The sequence below is a fragment of the Musca vetustissima genome, unplaced genomic scaffold (assembly GCF_032173495.1).
Source record: "Musca vetustissima isolate MV318-11 ecotype Yass unplaced genomic scaffold, APGP_CSIRO_Mvet_v1 utg74264, whole genome shotgun sequence".
NCBI lineage: Eukaryota > Metazoa > Arthropoda > Insecta > Diptera > Muscidae > Musca > Musca vetustissima.
In genome coordinates, this window is record NW_026885037.1 from 1 (window position 1) to 27,898 (window position 27,898).

Sequence of the window (27,898 nt, forward strand, 5' to 3'; positions counted from 1 at the left end):
GGATTAAATACTACGATGTTCAAAGTTTGGATAAAATCGGTTACTCCTTTAGAGAGTTATCTGAGTAGCAACCGACCAGACAGGCAGACAGACAGACGGGCGGAAGGACATACATTTGTAAATCGAATAAATATTCGTTATATTGGAGATTTTTAGCACGTTATTCGACACAATTACTTCTTAGACTCCAATTATCACATGCTGCGAATTTTCCTTATCGCAATATTCTTCAAAAATGTTGCTCATAAGATTTTAGATGGGGTTCTCAAAGACGAGAAATCTACATTTGAAGGTTTTATTGGTCTATTCTCAATTTTACCCGTTTTTTTGTCACTAAAACCCTATATGTAGGTATTTCAAGAAATTCAGATACATACATTCCTTATTATGAAGAATTGTTGGAATTGTTCGAAATATTTTCTAAAAATTACAAAAAAAAAAAAAAATAAATAAATAAATTTCGAGGAAAAAAAGAACCGGTTTTCTTAATTTTTGAACCGGTTTCTTTAGTAAATAAAACCGAAAATCACCCGGTTCAATGAAGTTAACACGTTTGTTTACTAGCTTTCTAATGATATGAATATAAGGTATCGAAACCGGTTTTATTATCGAAATAACCGGTTCAAAAATTTATAAAACCGGTTTTTTCTCAAAAAAAAAAAATATGTTTGACGTAATTGGCATAAATTTATAATAATTTTTTCAAAATAATTCGCATTCTGCGATAATTGGAGCCAGTTTAAAAAAAAAATTAAGGGGACCCCCATTCTTGGGGTCAAAAATTTGTATGATTTAATTCGAATTTACTCTAATTCAAGAATGTCCCTACAAAATTTCAAGTGAAAATCTCAAGTACTCTTGAAGATATAGCCGATTTATTGTGTCAACATCAAGTAACGTCTAAGGGCTTCTCAAACTTTAAATGCGTTTTTCTCTTTTGCGAATGGCGGGCACGATAACTCAAAAACTAATAACCCAATCGATTCCAAATTTGTACACGTTTCTCTGTGATTGTACAGCTATCGTATGAACTAGGATAAAGCCAATCGGTCTTCCTTATTTATTACCTTGGTTTTTGGTCAAAAATCGGCTATTTTCGAAAAATATTTTTTCAAAGGTCCGCCATTTTGTTAATTTTAGAGCGAAGTCAATAATCCTAGTTCATACGATACCTTAAGACGAAAAGAACACACAAAGAATCGAGTTAGAAGGACGAAATGTTCTACAAAAATATTCTTAATTCGATTTTCCGGAAGAAATGTAACAACAAATATGATCATTTTTTTACTGTCGACCCTATGACAGTAAAAAATGATCACGCCATATCTCTGACTTTTGATCTATGGCAAAATTTTCCTTCTGGGGTTTTCCTATACTTACCAAGGTCTTTCTTTCCACTTATAAAAAATAATGACATAATCCCCACATATAAATGTTCCGATCGATTTTAGGTATTTAAAATGTCCACCTCTTGGGGTCTGGCCAAAAGTAATGCCTTTTGTATTTGTTTGACCACCCATCAATTTCCCCAACGTATTGAAATTATTTTAGCCGTTCATCAGCCATATTGGCCGTTAGTTTTTCCATTTATTTTCTATTTCCATTTACTTCAATGTTATGTAACCATTAAAATTGAAATTCCATTGACCGAAACATGACCATGGTAATTTAATCTATGCAAATGCTTCTTTAAAAGTAACCGTATCGAAAGGAAACTCACTCTCATCCCATTTTATAGAAATTGATGATTTCAAATTAATGTCTCGATGCCTTTGGGTATTCGTTCTACTTACTTTTGCATTGTTAAAGTTCTTCGAACCGTGGCAAATTTCCAAACCGTACAACCCGTAAAGGTATTCAAAACGGCAATGGTTGTAAAGGGGACAGCAAATACAACAACCGTATCCCAGTAATTGAGTAGTGTGATGTAATCCTACAAAGATACAAGAAAAAAAAAAACATAATAAAATTATACTTTTTTAAATAACTTTCGATTGAAAAGAACAGTGTGCAGAAAAAAGAAAATAAAGCATTTTTTATTAAAAAATATAAAAAAACATTTTGTAAAGATGCATGGCAAAGGTTGTAATAATAAACTGTTATTATCATCTTGTTATAATATATATATATATATATATATATATAAGGGAAAAAAAATATTTGGGTTCTATTTGTTTCTTTCACGACTAGTTGAAACTTCTGCAAGAACGAATCAAATGAGATGGATAGCAGCAACTGGAACCAACCAAAGCAAAAGGCAACAAATGATCCCCAATGAAAATTATGAAAATAATTTATTCCGACTCTTCCGACCAGGAGTAATAAATTTCATTTTATTAATATTGTTATTTAAAAAAAATAATTCAAAGCGGTATTACAAAATTCTACTTTTTTTATTATATAAAAATTCGGCAACAACGTTTCACGAATAAAACAAAAGTGATACTGGACAACGAATTAACTAAAGCAATTCGGCCATGTTGACGAGTAATGCAATACACAAAAAATCCTTCTTTCAACACATAACTTGAAACACATAACATGAAAATGGTTTGAAATCACCTCACGTACGTGAACATATTAGAAAATAAAAAAATCATATTTGTACATGTATTAGTTTTTTTGTTGTTTTAATATAGACTAACCCTTAACAAATGAAAGCCCCAAGTTAATATCAGTGTACATTATAATTTGTGGTTAATAATTTCCTTATGAGGATGAAAGACCTTGGCGTATATATTAATTCCTTTGGCGCCACCGTCCAATTAAAAGAACACCAACATTTGCAATACCACTATTAGAAAACAACCGTTATCTCAGTGGTTTTCTGTAAATACCCAAGCTTCAGTGCTTTTCGTACATATAAGTACGAAATTCCAATACTACCTTAATTCTGCAATATTTATTTCAATTTTATGTTTTCCATATCTATCCGTAATTATTACGACTTTTCAAAACTACCTCTATAACTCAATCCTGCACTCCAACAGTAATTTTAATTCCAAATTTTAGGATCTCTCTCTCTCTCTCTCTCTCTCTCTATCCCTTCACACAAATCCAAATTGTACAATTTTTCACTTTTCATATCCAAAGGTGCAAATCAATCAACCACTCCAACAAAAATTTTAAGTCCAAATTTCAGAATTCCAACCACATCCGTTCACATAGAAACAAATTGTAGCATAGTTAGTACAATTTTGTACCAATAAGTACAAATTTTCAAAATTATCTTAATCCTACACTCTAACAGTAATTTAAATTCCACATTTCAGGATTAGTATTTTTTTAACGCATACATACGAATATCCATAGCTGTCTCTATGGTTTATTTCTCAACAGTAATCTTAATTTCAAATTTCAGGTTTTCATCTTTATCCGTTCACCCAACATCCAAATTGTACTAAATTTAGTACCATTTAGTACTTTTCATGCTCACTCACTTAACACTAAGCTCTTTTATATGTTAATAGAGATGGTATTTACCGGGTAAATACCCAACGGGTGGGTAAATACCCATTTGCGGGAATTTATTTGGGTATTTCCTATATTGAATCGGTAATACAGCATCTTACACCCTATTTCCGGGTTTCTGTTGTCAAATCGATTTAGAATGGATAGTCTTACGATACTTTCACTACGTGGGTAAATACTTGGGTAAATACCAGAGTTTTTATTCAAAAATTGGGTATAATCTTATTAAAATTGGGTGTAAACTCATTAAGTGCCGAACCGAACTGGACATAGGCGGCCAAAATTTTGCATACATGTTTTTAATGTCAAAGCAAATATAGAAATCCAAAATGGGGTCCCTGGGTCCAAGTTTTGATATAGCCCCCATATAACCGTATCTCCCGATTTAAGGTATTTTTTGTCTATTAGACACATTTTACAACCAAAATGGCTGTAATTTGGCACAGAGTTTTCTTTTAGGGTACCAAATGTCCATGCAAACATTTATGTATGTAGGTCCACGTTTACTGGTAGCCCCCATACAAAGGTACCCCTATTTTGAGTATTTACCCAAAAATTGGGTATAAACTCATTAACTGCGGAACCACTTGACATATGCGGTTAAAATTTGGCTCAAATGGTTTTTATATCAATACAAATTCTGGTATGGGAAATGGGGTCCCAGGGTCCAAGTGTTGATATAGCCCCATATAACCCTATATATGTTCAAAATACATACAATTAGAACTAAATTTAGTAAAGTTTAGTATTTTTTCTACCATTATATGTCGAATTTCCAAATAGGATTACGATTGAGGAAATAGGATTACGATTGAGGTAGCTTTAGAAACTTTTTATGCAACTTTTCCAATTAAAAGTTGTATTTATTAAACAACAATGTTCTGGTGGTCTTTAACATTCTTGGAAAACAACATGATTATTGCTCTAAATATCTAAAATCTAAATTCATGCTGCTGTTATTGATGCTTCATATTATTCCCTCACTCTACAAAGAAAAACATGCTTTTAAATCATAATATTGCATCAGATTTTCATTTTCCACAAAAATTAAAAACGAAAGTACAAAAAAATTGTTTGCTTCGATTTGCATATAAATTGTGCACAGCATATTTCAGGTCATCGATTGATAGACAACCGACTATCAAAAATGAATGCACACATTTTTTGCTTCCAATTAAAAAAAATTCAAGAAACAACATTTCATTTACGTATGACATGTAATTTGGGAAGTTTTCATAATTAGATGGTTTTCATAATTTGCTAGAGTAACTTCTGGTAATGTGGACCATGCGTCAAATGTGGACCACCCCCCATATCTAAGAAAATGCTTGAAATATGCCAATGCCGCCTTGATAAATGTTTTCCTAATTAGTGAAAACAAACATCAAATTTGGGTTTTAATAAATAATTGCAATGTTGAAAATTTAGTAGGTGAAAATGTAGCTCTGATTGTAAAAGGGTGATTTGAAAATTGTTTAGCACAATAGTCGAACGATTTTGTAAAATAGTCGAACATTTTGTTTTTCTCGAATATAAAGAGGTTATGTGGTTTTCTTGTTTTCTTTAACAAAAATACAAGTTTATCTTTAATTACTTTCGGTTATTTTTAAATTTTTATTCATTTTTGAAGCCGATAATTATTTTTAAATAAAAATATTCAATGTCGGGTAATGTGGACCACTATAAAAAAGTGGGACATTTTCATGAGGACGAGTTCGAAACAAGGGCCCATTTAATATTCGAGGAGGTATTCTATCCTCTGAAAACTCGGTGCCTCGGTTAGATAATGAAGCAAGGACCTTCAAAATACCGCAAATGGGGTGGTACCCTTAAAAGGGGGCCATTCCAAAACATGGACCCATATATTTTTGCATTCATTGTTACCCAAGAGTGCAATAAATTGAAATTTATCACAATTAATCCACAACCTACCTTTAACTTACTGATCCTCATTACCCACACATACTGGTCCACATTACCCGCCAAGTTATTTTTATTTGCAGTTTAGAGTTTTTTGAAATATAATGCAATAACATTTTTATGGACAAATATATATAATTTTTGAACTGGAATATAATTAGCCAACAAATCTACCATGCTGTGAAAACAATTTGTTTTTATGTTTTACCGTTGTTACGCCCACAATATCAAAAAAAGAAAATGGTGGTCCACATTACCCGAAGTTACTCTACTCTCTTATAAGTTAACTTTTGAAAATATTGTCCAAAGATGGCATATTAGAAAAAATTACAATTTTGATTTATAACCCTGTACAACAAAATGTTTGGTAATGCAAAATTCCTATGGGGATGAAAGCCCTTGGCGAGAATATTAAGAATCCAAATAGAGAAATTTAGCATAGGTCAAGTTTTCAGCTATCACATGATCTTTTTTTTGCTGGTAACTCTATAGAGCATGAAATTAATCTTTATATCTTTGTTTGTTACTTTTGCAGGTTTTATCTTTTCGATAACATATGCTCTGAAAATCTGAAACTCTATATATATTGGACATATTTTTAGGACACATTTTTCGAAAAAGTTTTTTTTCTCATAACCCAGCTAACAATTTGTTTCAAGTTTTTCCAGAATTCGGATATAAACTCTGCATAAGTTTCCGATTCTGATGCCGAATTCATACCGAAATCGGAACAAGACTGTGTGAAAGGTGCCAGCAAATTTGAAACGTTTTGCCGAAAAAAAAATCGCAAAGAACATTCGTGTTTCTTTATGAATTCTATACGAATTCGTAAAAATAATTCGCGAGAAAAATTCTACATTCTGAGGGAATTTTCGATTTACTGCACAAATTCGGACAAAACTCTAAAGAAACATTCGAAAAGGGATAGAAGTAAATCATACATTATTTAAATGTGTTGGATTAATCTGACATAATTACCATAAATAGATCTAATTATCCCAAACACGATAATAACATTTATTCGCGTGAGACTGAACGAGATTTGAGATCCAACGAAAATCTCTAATATCAAACGATGACCCATTCCGTTGAAAAAAAAAAAACGTGTCCGAAATACAGAAATCGCAAACGTAAATCTGAAACGCATATATAATGGACATCTTTTTCGGACACATTTTCCGAAAAAGCTTTTTTCTCATAACTAAGCTAACAATTTTTTCCGAGTTTTTCCAGAATTCGGAGATGAACTCTGCATAAGTTTCCGATTCTGATGCCGAATTCATACCGAAATCGGAACAGAAGATTGTGTAAAAGGTGCCAACAAATTTGGAACGTTTTGTCGAAAAAAAAATCGCAAAGAACATTCGTGTTTCTTTATGAATTCTATACGAATTGGTAAAAAAAACTCGGAGGAAACATTTAACATATTAAGGGAATTTTCGATAATCTGCATAAACTCGGACAAAGCTCTAAAGAAACATTCAAAAATGGATAGAAATTAGATTAGATTTTCGTAATTTTTTTCAGAAGTTAGAATACATTTTGGGCGCTAGATCCGATGTTCGGAAAATATTCTGAATATTTTGGAAAGTTTTATATTATCCCATTGACAGATCGAATTTATTTGCTAACATAAATTGCTTCCTACTTGTTTGTTATTCCCTATCCTTATAGTTACACGTAATTTTCAATTAATTTTTTATAATAGCGCCTTTGAAACATTCGAAAATGTACAGAAAATATAGTGAAATGTTTGGAATTTTTTTCAGAAGTTAAAATACAATTCGGCTGTGTGGTCCAAAGTTCGAAAAATACTCTGAATACTTTGGAAATTTTTATTCAAAAATCTTATCCCATTGAAGAAACTGAATTTATTTTTTTCCATAAATTGATCCTTCAAGTTGTTTGTTGCTCCTTCTCATTACAATTCCACATAATTTTCAATTCAATTTTTAAAAATAGCGCCTTTGACGGCTTGACAAAAACTAAACAGAAGCTAAAAAAATAATAATAATAAAATTTCCTTCTATGAAAACTTTGTTTTCCGCGGCATTGTTTAAGGGAACTCCACCCATTCTCGGGGTCAAAAATTTTGTTGATATAAATCGAATCTACATTAATTAAAGAATGTCCCTACAAAATTTCAAATGAAAATCTCAAGAACTCTTGAAGATATAGCCGATTTATTGTGTCAGCATCAAGTGACGGCTGAAGGGCTTCTCAAACTTTAAACGCGTTTTTCTCTAAACATTTTTTGGGAATGGCGGGCACGATAACTCAAAAACTAATAACCCAATCGATTTCAATTTTTACACGTTTCTCTGTGAGTGTATAGCTATCGTATGAACTAGGATAAAGCCAATCGGTGAAGATCTTCCTTATTTTTTAACTTGGGTTTTGGTAAAAAAATCGGCGATTTTTCAAAAAAAAATTTTCAAAGGTCCACCATTTTGTTAATTTTAAAGCGAAGTCAATAATCCTAGTTCATACGAGAGTCAGACATGTTCTCTTTCTAACACCGTTGGAATTTTCGCATTCCGATGTTCCAGTGAGGAGTTATCATGCCCGCCATCAAAAATAAGGACTTTTCTTTAATTACAAAAAACAACAACAAAACAATAACAAAAATTTTTTGTAAATTATTTTTCTTTTGTTTTAAATCTTCAATTACATATGTGTAAAGTTACAAACCATAACAAGCATTGGTATTGATTTACCAGCCCATTGAAAATCTTGAAAAATTAAAATCGAGAATGTGTGGGGTTCCCTTGCACATATATATTTGAAGATTTAAAAGAGAAGAATAATAATTTACACAAAATGTTTGTTATTGTTTTTTGTAATTAAAGAAAAGTCCTTCTTTTTGATGGCGGGCATGATAACTCCTCACTGCAACATCGGAATCCGATAATTCCAACGGTGTTAGAAAGAGTACATGTCTGGCTCTCGTATTCGCTCTAAAATTAACAAAATGTCGGACCTTTGAAAAAATATTTTTTGGAAAATCGCCGATTTTTGACAAAAAACCAAGTTAAAAAATAAGGAAGATCTTCACCGATTGGCTTTATCCTAGTTCATACGATAGCTATACACTCACAGAGAAACGTGTAAAAATTTTGAATCGATTGGATTATTAGTTTTTAAGTTATCGTGCCCGCCATTCGCAAAAGAGAAAAACGCGTTTAAAGTTTGAGAAGCCCTTTAGCCGCCACTTGATGCTGACACAATAAAACGGCTATATTTTCAAGAGTTCTTGAGATTGAATTAGTGTAGAATCGAATTAAATCAAAAAAATTTTTGACCCCGAGAATGGGGAGTCCCCTTAATATGATCCCCCAATTTTCCAAATTTTACTGTTGTTTATATTGGCGAATGAAAACCTCCTATGCGCTGCTCTTGAAGAGTATTTGTTTTTTTTTTTTATATGAAATATTTTAATAATTTCTGAGCAGCAGAAAGTCTAAAAAAATTAACATAGAAATTTGCTATGATAAATCTTTTTGTTCTCTTCTTCTTCTCAATATTTCTATTCATTTAATAATTTTTATAAATCCTATTATAAGAATTAAATAAAAATTCAATTCATAAAATATTGCATTAAACACATTATGCCCATGAAAGCCTTTAAGATGCTGGCAAGAAAAAGAAAAAAGGATAGAAATTGTATGAAAATCTAAGAGAATGAAATAACAATTGCTAACAAAAACAAACGAACCATTTGAATAAATACAAATAGTTATTGAAATTTTTTCCTCTACATTTTTTTAGGTATGTATCGATGTGTGCAATAAAATTAATCAATCTTTGACACTTTTTTCTGGTAAGTGAATAGTATTTTAATATGAATTCACAACTCTAAAAATATCATAAATTTCTGTGAGCCGTCTACACCGAAACAACATTTAGTGAACCTGCTCCCATTTTATATCGACTGATAATAGTTCACAGGTTAGCTATTTTTTACAATTCAATTTATTGTTTTCATACTTCTGACTGCAATATGAATCTATCGTTCATAATACAGTGTAAAACTTCTCTGACTGTAGTTGTAGTTGCTTTTAGAGATGTAAAATGTGAAAATATGGCCTTTCTTTGGGAGAACAATATCTAGAGGACCTTCGAAAAAATTTTTCTTTCTTTAGTTGAAACCTTCTAACCGAACCCTTGATCTATAATTTTAGGGATATATAAGGCACCTTTTAACATGAATCTAGAATAGCAAAATATTTAAAGCCTACTTTGAGGCATAAAACCCAATGCTACCATTTCGCTTTGCGAGAATGAAATATAGAGGACCTCCTAAACTAAGTTTTTTCCTACGACAGACAACGTCTACGTCAACTTTTTGATCATGAAAACTAACCTCAAAAAAATTATAAGAATTTGATTTGATTATGTCTATTGTTTTTTAATTGTTTTTGAATTTTAGTTCTTTTTAGAGACATAAGGGGTTATAATAGGGCTCTACGTTGGGAAAACAATATCTAGAGGACCTTTCAACGAACATACCTTGCTTTAGTTGAAACCTCCGAACTCAACTTCTAGTGCCGAAAAATTGATCTTTAATTATGGGAATGCATAAGGCACCTTTTAAAATCAATATAGATTAGCAAAATATTTAAAGCCTACTTTGAAGCATAAAACACAGTCCTACATTTTTCCTTTGTAAGAATGAAATGTAGAGGACCTGCTAAACTAAATTTTTTCCTATAACAGACAAAGCCTACCTCAACTCCTTGATAATGAAAATTAACCTCAAAAATGTATAAACAAATTATTTATATTTTTTCTATTGTTCTGGTTTCTGTATAGCAATTCTTTTAAGAGGCATAAGGAGTCACAATTGGGTTTTCCGTTGAGAGAACAATATCTAGAGGAGCTTAGAAAAAATATTTCTTTTTTTAGTAGAAACTTCCCAAATCAAGTCTTAGCGGCGGAGAATCGTTCTTTAATTATGGGAATGTATAAGGGACCTTTTAAAAATGAATATAGATTAGCAAAATATTTAAGGCCTACTTTGAGGCATACTACTCAATGCTACAATTTTTTATTGTGAGATTGAAATGTGGAGGACCTCCTATGCTACATTTTTTTCTAATAACAGGCAAATTCTATACCAACACCTTGATAAAGAAAATTAACCTCCAAGAAATTGTATATGAAATTTATTGAATTTTCCGAACTAATAATTTTTGTTCAATTGCAGTGCCTTTTGGTGTTATAAGATGTTATAATATAACCTTCCTTTGAGAGAACAATATCTAGAGGACATTTCAACGAACATACCTTCCTTTAGTTGAAATATCCGAACTCATCTCCTAGTGCCGGAAAATCTCTCTAATTATGTGAATGTATAAGGGATCTTTTAAACTCAATGTAGCAAAATATTTAAAGCCTACTTTAAGGCATAAAACCAAGTGCTACATTTTTTCTTTGAGAGAATGAAATGTGAAGGACCTCCAAACAATATTTTTTACAATGACAGACAAATTCTATCTCAATTCTTTGATAAGGAAAATTAACCTCTAAAAAATTTTTTAAAAAATGATTATTTTTTCAAACTCATTATTGCTGTTCAATTGCAGTTCCGGCAAAAGGAAAGGATAGACACATGGTTCGTTTTAAGAATATGCATAGAATCACTTCCTGTGGCCGATTTATGCATGTTCGGCCGTCCGTCTGTCTGCTGGTTCAGATTTAGATAAGCTCCCATATATATTTTCGTCGGATTTCATGTAAATGGTACACCAAAGATCCAAATTTGAGCCGATTGCCACAATATTTTGCACATACAAAAGTTACTTCAACCTACCGTGTCTAAAGTTTCGTCCGATTTTAAGTAAATGATACAGCAAATAATGGCCCGATAGGCATACAATTTTGCACAACGTACTGAAGTTACTATAACATAACGAGTGTCAAATTTTTGTTGAAATCGTTTAAGATTTAGATATAGCTTCCATATATATTTTCTTCCGATTTCATGTAAATGATGCAGCAAAGACCCAAAGTAGAGCCGACTGCCACAAAATATTGCACATCCTACGGAAGTTACTTCAACGTGTAAAGTTTCGTTGGAACCGTTTCAGATTTAGATATAGCTCCCATATATAATTCCATCCGATTATAAGTAAATGGTGCACCAAAGACACAAAGTTAAGCCGATTAGTACAAAATTTTGCACAACGTACTGAAGTTACTATAACATAACGAGTGTCAATTTTTGTTCAAATCGTTTCAGATTTAGATATAGCTGCCATATATAATTTCCTCCGATTTTAAGTAATATCCAAGGTTAGGCTGATTGCCGCAATATTTTACACATTCTACCGATGTTAGGGTAATCTAACGTGTGGCAAGTTTCGTTGAAATCGGTTCAGATTTAGCTTCTGATATATTTTCATTCGATTTTAAGTAAAAAAGTTACCGAATGTCATTTTTTGGATGAAATTGGAAAAAATTGTGTGTCTCCTTCTAATACACATAGGAATACCCTTTGTATATTGCAGGCAGTAACATTTTATAATGTACATATATTTCTATTTATATATTTCTTATGCTTTTATGATTTACAAATTAAATTTAATCACCGTAATCGAAATTTCGTGGAATTGATTTTAATCCTGCATTTGATTGTGTGTTAATTAATTCCAAACGACTGCGCCCAAAGTATTAAATCAAAGCTGGGCGCATGGAAATTTTCTTTTCCATTTTTTTCTATTTATACTATATGTATCCTAGAGGAGATATTTAAATGCCTATGACGGACGTTCTTTCTAACATACATGCATATTTTTTTTCTAGATAACTTGTTGTGTTATTTTTCATGATTCTGTCAAAATATTATTTCATTTTTTGCATCGTCATCATTTGTTTTCATTTTTCGAAACGTAGACTATTGCAAACAATAATCCTTATAAACAAGTTTCTTAATCATTACCGCTGTCCAGTTGGTGGGTTAGTTATTTTTGTGTCAATAACGACGACTATTAAGGCGTCATAAATATTCAATGTACATACATTTTCTAACACGCTGAAATGAAATGTCAAAGTTGTCAAGTCTTCGATGCAACAGTATGAAATTAGAATAAAGAAATAATAAATAAGTACCTGCTAATGCAAAAACATTTTGAAATAAATCAAATTATTAATATGATAAAAGCCGAGGAAAAAAATATTAAAGACGTAAGCATAGTAACCATCATTATGAAAAGAAAAGTAGGAAGAGAATGTACGAAATGGTCCCCATTTACTATAACAAACATCCTTGAAGTAATAATGTATATGCAAGGAAATGACTGAAGTCGGATGGTGCTAGCTATTTGATACCCTACAATACTTTGGATATATACAAGATGGGCTCTGAAAATCGTATAACAACGCATGGGTTACCAACCGAAATGCATTAAATAATCTTTAAATGATATGGACCGTACTATCGATCCAATAAAGATTTCATGCAGACTTTGTGCTAGGCCATGCGTTAATATTGAAAAATGTTCTCACCAATATACATATACAGGTTAAGATGAAAAAACTGCAACCAACTTCAGACTGCTGTCATTCTAAGCCACTCGTCCGACAGCTGTTAAAATTTTTCCAGTGACAGCTCATTATATTGTTTACAAGAGGACAAAAGTATTTTGGTGAGAATTTTCCAGAAAAAAGTTATTCGTGATGGAATTCAAGCGTCATAGTGTAATTTCTTTATATTTGGCTGGAAAACCACAAGTGGCTATCGTTAGATCATTTAAGGGAACGCACCCCCCATTCAGGATTTTAATTTTTCAAGATTTTCAATGGGCTGGTAAATCAATACCAATGCTTGTTAAGGTTTGTAACTTTGCACATATATATTTGAAGATTTAAAATAGAAGAAAAATAATTTACAAAAAAATGTTGTTATTATTTTGTTGTTGTTTTTTGTAATTAAAGAAAATTCCTTATTTTTGATGGCGGGCATGATAACTCCTCACTGGAACATCGGAATCCGAAAATTCCAAAGGTGTTAGAAAGAGTACATGTCTGGCTCCGGTGAGAATTAGGATTATTGGCTTCGGTATAAAATTAACAAAATGGCGGACCGTTTAAAATTAACAAAATGACGGATCGCCGATTTTTTTACCAAAAACCAAGTTAAAAAATAAGGAAGATCTTCACCGATTGGCTTTGTCCTAGTTCATACGATAGCTATACATTGCCAGAGAAACGTGTAAAAATTTGAAATCGATTAGGTTAATAGTTTTTGAGTTATCGTGCCCGCCATTCGCAAAAGAGAAAAACGCGTTTAAAGTTTGAGACGCCCTTCAGCCGTCACTTGATGCTGACACAATAAATCGGCTATATCTTCAAGAGTTCTTGAGATTTTACTTGAAATATTGTAGGGACATTCTTGAATTAGTGTAGATTCGAATTAAAACAACAAAAATTTTGACCCCGAGAATAGGGGGGTCCCCTTAAATGAGAATAAATCTTTTGTGTATCGTACCATCGCTCATTACCACGATACTGGTAGCGTAGCCCGACGTCAAGGAAGTGGACGGCAGAAAACAGCAACATCAGCAGAAATGGTTCGAAAAGTAAAAAAGCGACTTGATCGAAACCCGCGTCGCAGTGGCCGAAAAATGGCTCGTGAGCTGAACATATCGCAATATTCCATTCAACAAATATTGAAAAATGAGCTCGGGGTGAACCCATTGAAATTCCAAAAAGTCCAAGAACTTACACCGCAACAGAGAAAACTAGACTCAAAAGAGCTAAAGTGTTGCTTCGCTTGGCCGAAAGTGGTGAACTGGCTAATTTGGTTTTATCCGATGAGAAAACATCGTATGGAAAAAAGTCCGTCACTACAAAAAAAAATCTGCTCTAAAAAGGAATGTTCTGGTGTGATGCTAAATGTCCGAACCTTGACACAGTTGAATTTAATTCGTAGATGCAATTTCGCAACAATAGTCGACATAAATACAACTTATCAAGTAAAGACATTTGTAAGCCACATTGTCCAACGGCGAAACTCATCGCATAGTGGTGGGAATGTAGTATCTCTCTGGCTTTCCTTTTCATTGCAACTCCTACCATGTAGCTCATCTCGAAAGAGAAATTTATTAAAAAGAACATTTACATGAATGATCCTTCGCCCTAAAAGGGCATAAAAACAAACTCGAAAACATTCGTTGTCCAGCAGTTTGTAAACAAACAAAATGATCGTGTTTACTTGCCAAAGAGATCAGCTTAAAATGTGCACCTTCGGTTGGCCACCAGAACTCAAGCGCCGGCCATAGTGATAATGTGGGCCGCCATAATAGCCGATGGTCGCTCTCCGCTCGTATTAATCGACCGTGGAATCATAATAAATGCCGAATATTATCACGATAATATTTTGGAGGTTGTATTAAAGCCTAGAGTATGCAAACATTTTGGCCGCAGACCTTGGACATTCCAACAGGACTCAGCACGCGCCACCCAAGAATGGTTACAAAATGAGGTTCCTGGCTTAATTTCCAGCGCACAATAGCTACTAAAATCTCCGGATACCAATCCGTTGGTCTGTTTTTGTCTGGAGTATTTTGGAAAGCAAGGATGATAATAAAAAATACCAGTGTTTCATTCGCCGTTTGAAGACCATAATTCGTGCGAAACATAGACTAAAATTGATGCTATTTCCGACATTTTTATACCCTCCACCAAAGGAGGGAGGGTATATTAATTTTGTTTTTACGTTTGTAACTCATCGAAATAATCATTTCCGACCTTATAAAGTATATATTCTTGCCATGTCCGTCTGTCTGTTGTAATCACTCTAGCGTCAAAACGAATTGAGATAGATCGCCAACATTTTGCATAGAGTTATTTGTATGCAGGCAGGTCAAGTTCGAAGATAGGCTTTGTCGGTCCACGTTTAGGCATATAAGGGTACTCCCCCAATTTTCGGTTCTTGAGCGCGTCTTTCAACCGAATTCGCTGAAATTTGCTACATTGGGTTCTTATTGGGTACTAAGTGTCTCCACAAAAATAAATATGTGTCTCCAAATTATAAATATAGGTTCTCTTTTTCTGGTAGCCCCCATATAACGGTACCTCCTATTTTTCAGTACTTTGGCGGTAATTTAGTATTTTGAGTTCTTATTGGGTAGAATCTCTCTCCACTAAAAATTATGAATATAGTTACATTTTTTCGCACCCCCAATTTCCGTATTTTGGGGTTCTTGAGCTCGTTTTTCAACCGAATTTGCTGCAATTTGGTATTTTGTAGTCGTATATGGTAACAAATTTCCCTACCAAAAATTATTAATATTCGTACCCTTTTGGGGTAGTCCCCATATAATCCCCTATTTTATATTAAAATATTTAACTGATTTGTTCCGCGTTTTGAATTTGGTTCTAAGCCACTTTTGTTATCATTTCACCTGCGGAGGATAGCGAGATAAAAAATTGGAACGTAAGGTTCGATAATGAAATATAGGCGCATTTAGACCTAGCCCCTGTGTGAAGGTTCCAGAAGGAGAGGACCGATATTCCCCATCTTCGAATTTGAACGAAATTTGGAAGAAATATTAAGATGGGCAATGTTTGGATGAAATCTAAATTTTCTTAAACGGATTTGGTCCAAAGAAACATGGGGTCTAGAACCAATATTTCGATGACGCACATTTTCACCGTGTTAAAGTGTATACATCCTCATTAGCCATAAGGCTGAGGGTATAATTATCCATTAAAAAAATCTGAAATTTGTATTATGGTTTACATAATCCCGTTTTAGAAATGTCGGTATAGGTCCACATTTTGGTATGTTCCCTATATTTTCATTTCTAGTACCTGTCAGTATATCGTTGGTGGAGGGTATCCAAAGTTAGGCCCACTCAATAAAATTACAAAAAATGTAAAATTTATGGCGTTTGACTTTGTTGCAGTTTTTATGGTGGGAGCTTGGCGTACCATTTACAAGAAATTAAAGGAAATTGTACGTGGGAGTCATGTCTAAATCTGAACCAATTTCGAAACTTAAACTGTTCCAAATTTCGGCGTCAATTTATTACATATGGAAGGCTTGGTGTACCATTTCCAAACGTTTTACTAGAATGAATTTGGTATGCTACAAGAAATTACTTGCCAATCGCTGCATAATTAACTGTCATGAGGGGTGAGAATGTATATTTTCTATGGAAGGCTAAATTGACTTTTTGATTTTTTCTTACAAATGATCGACAGCATAACCATTTGTTACGGCCGCACACCTACGAGACATTGAATCAATAAAATGCTCAATTTGATCCTTGGTTTACTACTCCTTGTATCCTGAACCTTTGGGAAGAGGTTACGTCTGTTTGCTTTTGAAACTCTTTTTGAATTTGCTATCTATGATACTCCACATATTTTTCTACAAGGTAAAGATCCGATGATTGTGTTGGCCATTATATAACCCTGTTTTTTGACTCCAACAACCAATCCTTGACATGTATATTTTCTTCAGCGAAGGGAACCATAGCTTTTTCCAACACATTTGTATAAACAATCCGATCCATTACTCCATAAATCTCGTAAATGTATCGAACTCCATAAAAAAGGCAGCCCAATGCTATTATTGCTTCCCAGTACCCGTGCAGTACTGAGGCCTGAGTCTTTAATTTTTAAGCCTTCTCATGATATAGTTGCATAATATCAACTTTTAATTTGATAAATCACTGATTTATTCATAGAATATTTCTCCGATATAATTTTCATTTTCAATTATTTTCCCAAAAATAAATAAATTTTTAGAGTTTTTAGAGTTTGTCCAAACAAAAAAGTGAGATTATCCATACATTTTTATTTATTTCATAATGAATCTTGCATTAATGCTTTTGTTATTTTAAAAGTGAAATGGAAAATCGATGGCTTTACATTTGCTTTACTTGTTTTGAATAGAAGAGAAATGTAACAAATTGAAATCCAATATCCAATGTGCATGGTGAAGGCCGTTCTACAAAGACGGAGGCAACCTACCTACTCAGGAAATGCAGCATACAACGCCGATAAGTGGGGTTTATTTTCTTTTTAAACATTGCCTTTCGGCACATTGGCTGATAAATCAGAAAACAATATAACGAAAATCTCCAAACATGTCATTACGACACTGTTTGTTACAAGCTCCACTGGTACTGAACTAAAACTCTGCGATGTTTTAAAATAATCTCAATTCCTGTGAAATATTTTGCAAATGTCATTGCTTCATTATACAATTTTTCAGGTGAACACTTATTGCAAAATTAATTAAGTACATCGTTGGTACAATCGAAACCGATTACGTTCTTATTAAAATTACTTCAGTAAGTCCGCATTGCAGCTATATATAGCATCATTAACCCATTTAACCGCAATTTGTTTCGCTTGCCTATAATAAAAGGAAATAAAAGAAAAATTAAAAACACCGTTATGTTCTATACACTGGTGGCCAAAACTAAAGCGACTAAAATCGCAAAGTTAACATATTTTTTTTTTCAAAAATAAAGAAATCGTGATAATTTTTTTTCAGATTTAAATCGGGTACTTTTTTCACTGAATATAGTTTATCACAGAAAATGATTTCCGTGAAATATTCTATGAATAAATCAGTGATTTGTCGAATTATATGCAACTAAATCAATAGTAACAGTTCAGAACGGAGGAATTGTAATAGGAGTAAAACCAGTGAGCGGAGCAGTATAGTCGGACGGGGCCGACCTACACAACTACCACGGAACTCAAATTTTCTGCGTATGTTTATTCCGAGCCTGGGCAATATTTCGTGATATTTGCATCCTCTTGCCCGATTAGAGGTAAAAAGCACCCCTTGCTCACACTGACATATTTTCCGAACATTACGAGTATTCAGTACAGCTATTGCCCAGATTCCCTTCACCGTGGGTTGTGTTGTGATGTTCGGCTTTCATTTGTGGTCTATATATCGACTCGAAAATAACACAAAAAATTAAGTTTTCGGACCACTTCATTCCAAAATGATTATCTGATCATCACCGAAAATTATAGGCGTTGTCCTTGAACCTTATGGAACATTTCAAAGCGATCAGCGCTATAGTTCCGATCTATAGAGTGATAATGGGTTACTAAATAATATACGAATACGTGTAAATATTTAGGTGTAACTCTCACATCCGAGCACATACAACAATATAATTGGTATTAATTTAAAGGTCAACCACACCTCTTGGATATAATATCAACTTCTCGGGTCTATGTCATTCAGGGGTAAATATATACGCTATAGAATACAAATTTTGTCATTTTTCACACAAAAGTCAGGGTCCATTTGACCCGCTAAATATTGACCAATCTTTATCAAAACAGGCATGCTTATTATTTGGCCCGATCCCCTTCTCCATGCAAAATTTCACGATGTTCGGGCCATTATTGCGGCCTCAGGATCGACCAGAAAAACCGACAAAAATTTAGTATTTGGTCCATTTCATCCCCTAAATATTAACCGATCTTTCCCAAAAACAATAGGGATCTTTACTGTCAGAACCCATCCTACATGCAAAATTGCGTGAAGATTGGTCCATAACTGTGGCCTGTATCGTGTTTACAAATTATAATGGCCAGAGGGACGGACGGACACACATGTCTAGATTGACTCGGCTAGTCGAGATATGACGATCAGTATACTTAAAGGTGGGTCTAGGACCAATATTTCGCGGCGTTACAAACTTTTGGGGCTGCACAAAGCTATAATACCCTGACAACATAGTTGTGTAGGGTATAAAAACCCATTTAAGAGTTCAACGGAATTTGTTGTCAACGGTTGTCGTTGGATATAACCTCAAGAACAGAGCGTGAACGAGCTATGTCAGCAGGCCTTTATTTCTGAAAAGTATCGGAAAGCCAGATTGCTTTTCGCAAAAGTTTATATTAATTGAAATCCGACTCGATGGAGATATATAATGATCTGGGATGAGTTAAAGTTAAGTTTTAAAGATTCAGACATAAACAAATTACTGTGAGAAAAAAAATTGAAAAGCTCATGCCTCAGTATATTCAAGGGTACTGGAAAGCGTGAAGGAGGGCCAGTAATGGTATTGGACTGTATTTCTTTTTATGTAGTTCGATATATTTACTATATTTGTGATGTAACGGATCGGGTTGTTTTAAAAATGTGTTGGAAAACGCTATGGTTACCTTGGCTGAAGGAAATGTACCGCTTGTTTGAGTGTTTCAACTTGACAATAACCTTCAAACATACACCAAAACATGTCAAAGATTGGTTGGGGGAGTCATAAATCAGGGATTTATAATCGCCAAGCAATCAGCAAATCCCTTTATCCTATAAAAAAAATGTTCGGAGTATCATGGATAGCAACATCAAAACATAGCCTCCACTCATAGGTTCAGGATGCAAGGAATGGTAAACCCAAGGATCAAATTGAGCATTTTATTGATCCAAGGCCTCGTGGCTGTGCTGCCGTAATATAAAATAATGATTATGCTGTCGATTACTAGCAAAATTTGCTTATATTAAAAAAATCAAAAAGTTGCTTTAGTTTTGAAAATTAGTTTGGAAATTTTTTAATTTCAAAATAAATTTTGCGTTCGTATTTTTGTCAATGAATAAATTACCTATTTTTTCTGACAGAATAAAACTTTCACTATAACTTTATTTTCAAATAGTTACAGGTCATTTATTCAGTTGTCAATTTCAGTTGCTTTAGTTTTGGCTACCAGTGTATATGCAAGTCTATAACAAATTAAGCCGACAGACATGGATAAATTGATATTGAAGAATATGTTTCGGAAAATACAGTACATCAATTCGAAGAAATCAACATCAGAAAATACAGGGTCTTGTAGGATCAGAAATAATTATATGCGATTTGAACTTCGTCCAGACTACATCTTTGAATTTGAAAAATATTCGAGGTTTAATTTAAAAAAGTTGCTTTAGTTTTGAAAATTAGTTTGGAAATTTTTTAATTTCAAAATAAATTTTGCGTTCGTATTTTTGTCAATGAATAAATTACCTATTTTTTCTGACAGAATAAAACTTTCACTATAACTTTATTTTCAAATAGTTACAGGTCATTTATTCAGTTGTCAATTTCAGTTGCCTTAATTTTTGTCTACCAGTGTATATGCAAGTCTATAACAAATTAAGCCGACAGACATGGATAAATTGATATTGAAGAATATGTTTCGGAAAATACAGTACATCAATTCGAAGAAATCAACATCAGAAAATACAGGGTCTTGTAGGATCAGAAATAATTATATGCGATTTGAACTTCGTCCAGACTACATCTTTGAATTTGAAAAATATTCGAGGTTTAATTTAAAAAATTACATTTTATTAATTCAAAACAATCAATTAAAATGAATCCTAAATATCGGATGGAACATAAGAGAAAAAAAATAAAAATAAAATGGTTGTTTTTTTTATAAAAACAACAAACTGGGATTGAGCCCCTGACTATTTTGCAAAAACAAAACAAAAAAATATATATAAGATTTCTTAGCAGTATTTAATATCAAAATTGTACGAAATTGTTGGTTTAAATTTCCGATTTTTAAAAATTTGAAAAAAAATTTTGAAAATCCGCAAAATATCGTCGCTTTACATGAGGCCTACTTTGAAACTTAAGTCAATATTGAGAGTTTTTGGTAATAAGATTTAAAACCCAATGAATTTTTGAGTGAACCGCTCTATGGAGTCTAGCCCATATAGTGGGCCAAAATTTATTATTTTTGGTAATAAAATTAGGTTGAAAAAAAAGAAAAAAATAGGATGGATCGAATTTCCATCTGCGAAGCCTTGGCCGAACGGAATGAGATAGACCCATTTCTTAAACGGATGGAGACTGGAGATGAGAAATGGATGACATACGATAACCCTGTGCGCATCTTTGAACACGCTCTGTCATCCATTTCTCATCTCCAGTCTCCACTCCTGCCGTTTAAGAAATGGGTCTATCTCATTCCGTTTGGCCAAGGCTTCGCAGATGGAAATTCGATCCATCTTATTTTTTTCTGTTAAGGGAACACCCCCCCCCCCCATTCCCGATTTTAATTTTTCAAGATTTTCAATGGGCTGGTAAATGAATACAAATGCTTGTTAAGGTTTGTAACTTAGCACATATATAATTGAAGATTTAAAAGAGAAGAAAAATAATTTACAAAAAATTTTTGTTATTGTTTTGTTGTTGTTTTTTGTAATTAAAGAAAATTCCTTATTTTTGATGGCGGGCATGATAACTCCTCACTGGAACATCGGAATCCAAAAATTCCAACGGTGTTACAAAGAGTACATGTCTGGCTCTCGTATGAACTAGGATTATTGACTTCGCTCTAATATTAACAAAATGGTGGACCTTTGAAAAAATATTTTTGGAAAATCGCCAATTTTTTTACCAAAAACCAAGTTAAAAAATAAGGAAGATCTTCACCGATTGGATTTATCCTAGTTCATACGAGAGCTATACACTCCCAGAGAAACGTTGCAAAATTTGGAACCGATTGGATTATTAGTTTTTGAGTTATCGTGCCCGCCATTCGCAAAAATAAATGTTTAGATAAAAACGCGGTTAAAGTTTGAGAAGCCCTTCAGCCGTCACTTGATGCTGACAAAATAAATCGGCTATATCTTCAAGAGTTCTTGAGATTTTCACTTGAAATTTTGTAGAGACATTCTTTAATCAGTGTAGATTCGAATTATATCAACAAAAATTTTGACCCCGAGAATGGGGGGGGGTCCCCTTAATTGATGTGACACCCAAACATCAGCTTCTTTTTGAATCCAGCTTTGTGTAAATGGTTTGAAACTGTCTTATGGTCAATTCTTAGCTCCAGGGCGATGTTACGACTGCTAACATGCCGGTCAACTTCGATCATTTCTCCGATTTTCTCGACATTTTCGACGAAGCATCTCAAACTGGTCACCGTTTGAGGACTAACGGTATATACAGTGGCTCACCAGAAACTTCTGGAGCTTAGTTGGGAAGTTTTAATGCATCCGGCGTAGAGTCCGGACTTTGCACCAAGCGATTATCATTTTTATCTTGGATTGCAAAATTTATTTAATGATAAAAATTTGGTATCTAGGGAGGATTGTGAAAATCGACTACTAGAGTTTTTTGCAAATAGAGAGCAGGACTTCTATGAGAGAGGCAATATCAAGTTACCTTTAAGCATGTTAAATAAAGTCCTATAGTTTATATAAAAATAATGGATTTATTTTCCCCCAAACTAATATGTTCTACACAATGAGAAGTAAAAGTAGCAAATTACAGCCAATTTGGTTTCAAAATTATCACCAACTTGCTAAGTTAATATAAGTCGCACTTAATATGATATAACTAGGTTTTCTGGTATTATAGCTTTGTATGGCTTTCCCAAGAGTATGTAATGTACGAAATATTGGTCCTAGACCCACTTTTTAGTATACCGATCCTCACATCTCAACTAACTGAGTCTATCTAGACATGTGTGCCCGTCCGTCCGCCTGTTCATTATAATTTGTAAACACGATACAGGCCACAGTTATACTTAGAACGGTTGTTTAAATGATGATCGGACAATATTCCGACTCACAAATTGTTCAAAACCTAATGTGACAAAATTTTTATTATATGGCGTAAATATTCAACGCGGGAAAACAAGATTTGGAAAATGTACCAGGGTTAGAATGTTGAGCTATAGACATATAATTGGTTAAGAGGGTGCAAATATCGCAAAATATTGCCCAGGCTCAGGATATAGAACCACACAATTTTTTCGCTCACTGGGTTTTTAATTAAATTTTTACATACCCATTATTTCAAGGACTATATTTATATTATGGACAATAACTCCTATGTCTATGAAAGGTCGCTGACGGTCGCAAAATTCTGGACATATAATATATCAAGGCCTCGATCGGAGTTATTAGGTTTAGAGCTTTTTTTAAGTCACATACAAAAATTTTGAGCATTATCTTTAAATTATCATTGCCTGTTAATATTTTGACACATGTCTATGTTATATTACATTTTTCAAATATAAATTACATTAACAAAAATATGAAAACCCCTCAATGATATGACATTTTACCGGTGTAAAGCTCAAGATTTGAAATATTTAACGTATTTTTCCTCTCTCTCTCTCTCTCTCTCTCTCTGTTATTAACTATTTACCCAAAATTGGATTTCGTGGCCCACAGTGGTGCGATATTGAATATAACTTTCAAAATTTTGTGTTTCTTATAATTATTGATCAGGCAAAAGATTTCGGGCCTTAAAGGGTTAAAATGCATTAATGGGCTGTCTTTCTTCTGTTCAATGAACTTTTCCAACATACACACAGATAAAAATATACTATACATACATATGTGAAACATATGTGTAAGAATAACTGTGTAAGGATAATTATCACATTGAAATCCACTTACCTTATATTCATTTTTAATATCGCATATTGTAATCTCCAATTTCGGCAAATAAACCGGCGTCGACGAGATCCAAAAGGGAGCACAATGCAGACAACCCAATAACGTTAGGCCCAACAGAACCATTTTCGCTCGCCGAACTGTGCACATTGTCTGACGCTTTAAGGGATACATGACCGCAATGAAGCGCTCCACAGTAAATGCGACCACAAACCACACCGAACAGAAACAGGCCAGATTGCTGAAGAACGTAAAGAACTGACAGAAATATTCACGATTATAGATGTGCACGTCCATGAAGTTCAGCCACTGGATAAACAGGCCGAACAGGAAACAAGTATCGCTGACAGCCAGTGCGGCCAAATAGAAACTCGACGATAATTTGCGTAGCTTCGTTTTGAAGAAGACAACAACCGAGAGGATGTTACCGATGGTGCCGGTGCCGACAATAATCGGTACATAGTAGAAGCACAGGACATTGCCAATGTATTCAATGGTTTGCAGGACTTCGTTATCATTCTCGAATAGAGAACTGTTGCTGTTACTCGTGGACGAGTTGTTGTTGCTGTTGTGAGGCTGCATGAGGCTGTTATTAAGTTCGGTATTCGCTGTAAACAACTGTTGTTGTTGTAGTAAATTAAGTGTTGTCGTTGTTGCTGTTCCCGCCGATGTTGTTGTTGTCGTCGTGGACATGATAGTGGTTTCTGTAACATTGTCTATTTTTACAGGCCATGTAAATGGCTTTAATGGCTGAAAAGTGTCAATGTCAGTATTTGTAGTCATGTTGAAATGCTGTTCGGCAACCAGCTTCAAACTAAATGGCAAGTCATTAATTAAAAACGACCGTAGTCTGAATATTGTTGTTGCACAATCGGTTTTTTTCTTTTCACTTTACACAATTTCAATTCTGATGTGTTTGCTAAAATATCACTTTGTAGCTGGCGTTGCAGTGAAATTGTGGTTAGTAGTTTTATGTTCGTGGTATTGGTGGTTTGTTTTTGCATCCCTACATGATGAACATATATATATATATATTTTTTATTTAAACGCTAATTAACACATATGGCTTACTTCAATCAATAACCGCCATCAAATTGGCTCAAAACATGCACACAAACACTATTTGGATAAACAACAACGACAAATTTTAAAATATTGGGTTTGAAGTGAAAAAGCAAAATTTAGAAAATGGAATATATATTTATACCCTCGGCCTTAGGGCTAATGGGGGTATATTCACTTTGCTACGATAAAAAATGTAGCTCATCGAAATATCGGTTTTAGAGTGTACGGACCAAATCAGTTTCAGACAATGTGGAGTTGATTTACAAAGGTCAATTTATTTGTCTGTCTGGCAGGAGTAAACGATTTCATCCACATTTTGCACATCGTAATAATTCATCCAAACTTATATTATGTTAAATGATGGAAAATAACGGACCATTCCCACAAAATTATTAAAATTATCGGATTTCGCAGAGCCTAATATTTTAACTGAACTTTTTTAAGTTTAAAGAAGTGGCTTGGCGGTCCAAAGCGTCAAATTCCTTAACCACAAAAGGGTCAACATTTGAAATCGTGGCCAAACGCCACGTTATACCGATTTTTGAGAAGGGACCCACTCTAAAAAGTAGACCTACACACGGCAAATTATCTTAAATTTAAAAATGGTCGCAGGCGGTCCTTTAGCACTGCTTGACATTCTGAAACTCGTTTTCAATACCCTACACAACTATATTGTCAGGGTTTTATAGCTTTTATAGCAGCCCCAAGAGTTTGTAACGGGGCGAAATATTGGTCCTAGACCCACCTTTAAACATAACGGTCTCGACTAGCTGAGTCGATTTAGACATGTGACCGTGGTGATGGTGTGGGCCGCCGTAACAGCTGGTGGTCACTCTCCGCTCGTATTAATCGACCGTGGCATCAGAATAAATTCGGAATATTATCGCGAAAACATTTTGGCCGCTGACCTTGGACATTCCAACAGGATTCAGCACCACCGCACTCAGCACGCGCCACCCAAGAATGGTTATAAAATGAGGTTCCTCGCTTCATTTCCAGCGCACAATGGCACCAAAATCTCAGGATACCAATCCGTTGGACAATTGTGTCTGGAGTATTTTGGAAAACAGGGTTGGTAATAAATACCAAAGCAAGCGCTTCGCCGGGAAAGGTCCAAAATACCTCAGAGCAACATTCGGGCAGCGTGTGACGGTTTCATTGGTAGTTTGAAGGCCATAATTCGTGCCAAAGGTGACCAATACGAACAAATCTAAACTTATTCTAAAATTTGATGCCATTTAAATCTGAACCGATTTTCAGAAAACTTAACACTCACCATTCTAGACTTTATTCAGTACGCAATGTCAAATTTCGTGCAAATCAAAAGTGTTATATAGGGACTTAAATCGGATGAAAATATATATCTAAATCTTAACCAATTTTCCCCAATTTCATTGGGGTTCGTGCTTGGGCCAAATATATGAGCTGTGACAAATTTCATCCAATGCGGATTATAAAATTACAATTTAACCTGGACAGACAGACGGACGGACGGACGGACGCAGGCGGACACATATAAATCGACTCAGAAAGTGATTCTATGCTTATACTCAAAATGAATCATGTGTATATCTCATTTCCTGTTACAAACGTATGCATAAAGACATAAACCCCTGCACCACAGTGTTGTGAAGGACATAAAAACACCTGGTTCATAGCGTGATGTATTAAATAAATCCCAAACAGTACAAAAACAATAATTATTTGTTTATTTTATTTTTTTTTTATGTAGAGGCGAATTCAAATTTTAAATCTTAAATTTACAGCGAAAATGGAATAGGATGGGTGTAAATCAACAAGTATGTGGCGTTTTCTTATGTATATTACAACCCAACAGCATCGAACTTTCAACATAAGCCACATTCCGTTGCAAAATTACAAACTTCAATTTTAATTATAAACTTCTCTGGGGTTTCCGCTAACAAAGTAACGGGTATATGCTAAAGCTTGTACAAGTTCCATATGTTAGGTTGGAGGAAAATGAAATCAATTATTTTTATATGAACTATAAGACTTTATTTAAGATGCTTCGGAATGTCCGATTTGGGCCAAATATACACCGTTTTGTTGTATGACTTGTTGCCATTTTAAAGGTCAACTTCGACCATTTCTCCGATTTTATCGTCATTTTCGACGACCGGCCTACGAGGTGCATCTTTAACATCAACAATTCCTGAACGAAATCTATGAAACTAAAATTGAACATAATTGGCTGTTACAGTATCGGAACCAAACAAACACCATTCATAATTTTAGCCGCTTGGCTTGCATTTTCGCCAACGAAAAACTGTAAAATGTACCGAATTTTCTCTTTGTTTGAGCAAAAAAATACTGTGGAATGTTACCCTTTCAACGGGCATATATGTGAAATTGTTTGATACTTTACGAGAAATCTATCAAAAATCTAATGGATTTCTTTTTCCCCAACCTAATATTATTTTCTCCACGTACATCAATTATTTGCCACTATTTTTGGAGTTTAAAGACATTTTTGTAATCCGTCTACTACAAACTGTCGAAGAGTCTTAGTCATCATCATGCCTGATTGTTGTCGCTTTTCAGTTCATCGTACTACTAGTAGTCTTGGAAAATAGCCTTTTCAAATTCCCCTTGACTTACACTTGCCATTGGCTTTAGAAAGAGTTAAACTCCTGCTGCTATTGTTGCGAACAGAGATAATCTTTTGTTCTTTCGTGCGAACGACAATGGTTACCGACAACAAAGCTTTACGATGTTCGTCGGCTGTTATCTCTTTTGTTTTACTTGTTTTCATTCGTCTTCCATGCGGGCAGTTCACACGCCAACAATCATATTCTGAGGGTATATATCTGTCCGACACTTTTCTTACCGAATATATTTATGGTAGCTAAGTGCTCATACCATAGCACTACAGGCAAATCCGTACTTTTTTATTTTTTTATTTTTATTTATTTATTATTTTTTTTTTTTTTTTGTATACGGAATACAATATTCTCAGACTGCTGTCACCCCGAAGACTGTCGTTTATATTAAAAACTATTATTTTGTATTGACAAAAGTCATATAAATTTGTTTTGG

The 27,898-nt window shown here is 33.9% G+C and overlaps 1 protein-coding gene and 1 long non-coding RNA gene across 2 annotated transcripts; one reads left to right on the forward strand and one right to left on the reverse strand.

The window, feature by feature from the left end:
* Nucleotides 1-1,789: 1,789 nt before the first annotated feature.
* On the reverse strand, nucleotides 1,790-27,614 carry LOC133332116 (cysteinyl leukotriene receptor 1-like). The gene is made up of 3 exons (XM_061540496.1): nucleotides 27,461-27,614; nucleotides 23,780-24,384; nucleotides 1,790-1,933 (listed from the first exon to the last, which is right to left on the reverse strand). The coding sequence occupies exons 1-3, from the start codon at nucleotides 27,612-27,614 to the stop codon at nucleotides 1,790-1,792; spliced, it is 903 nt and encodes a 300-aa protein (XP_061396480.1).
* LOC133332115 (uncharacterized) lies at nucleotides 14,700-14,939 on the forward strand. Its single transcript, XR_009754407.1, has 2 exons — nucleotides 14,700-14,776; nucleotides 14,818-14,939. It is a non-coding gene; the product is annotated as an uncharacterized LOC133332115 (long non-coding RNA).
* Nucleotides 27,615-27,898: the final 284 nt, after the last annotated feature.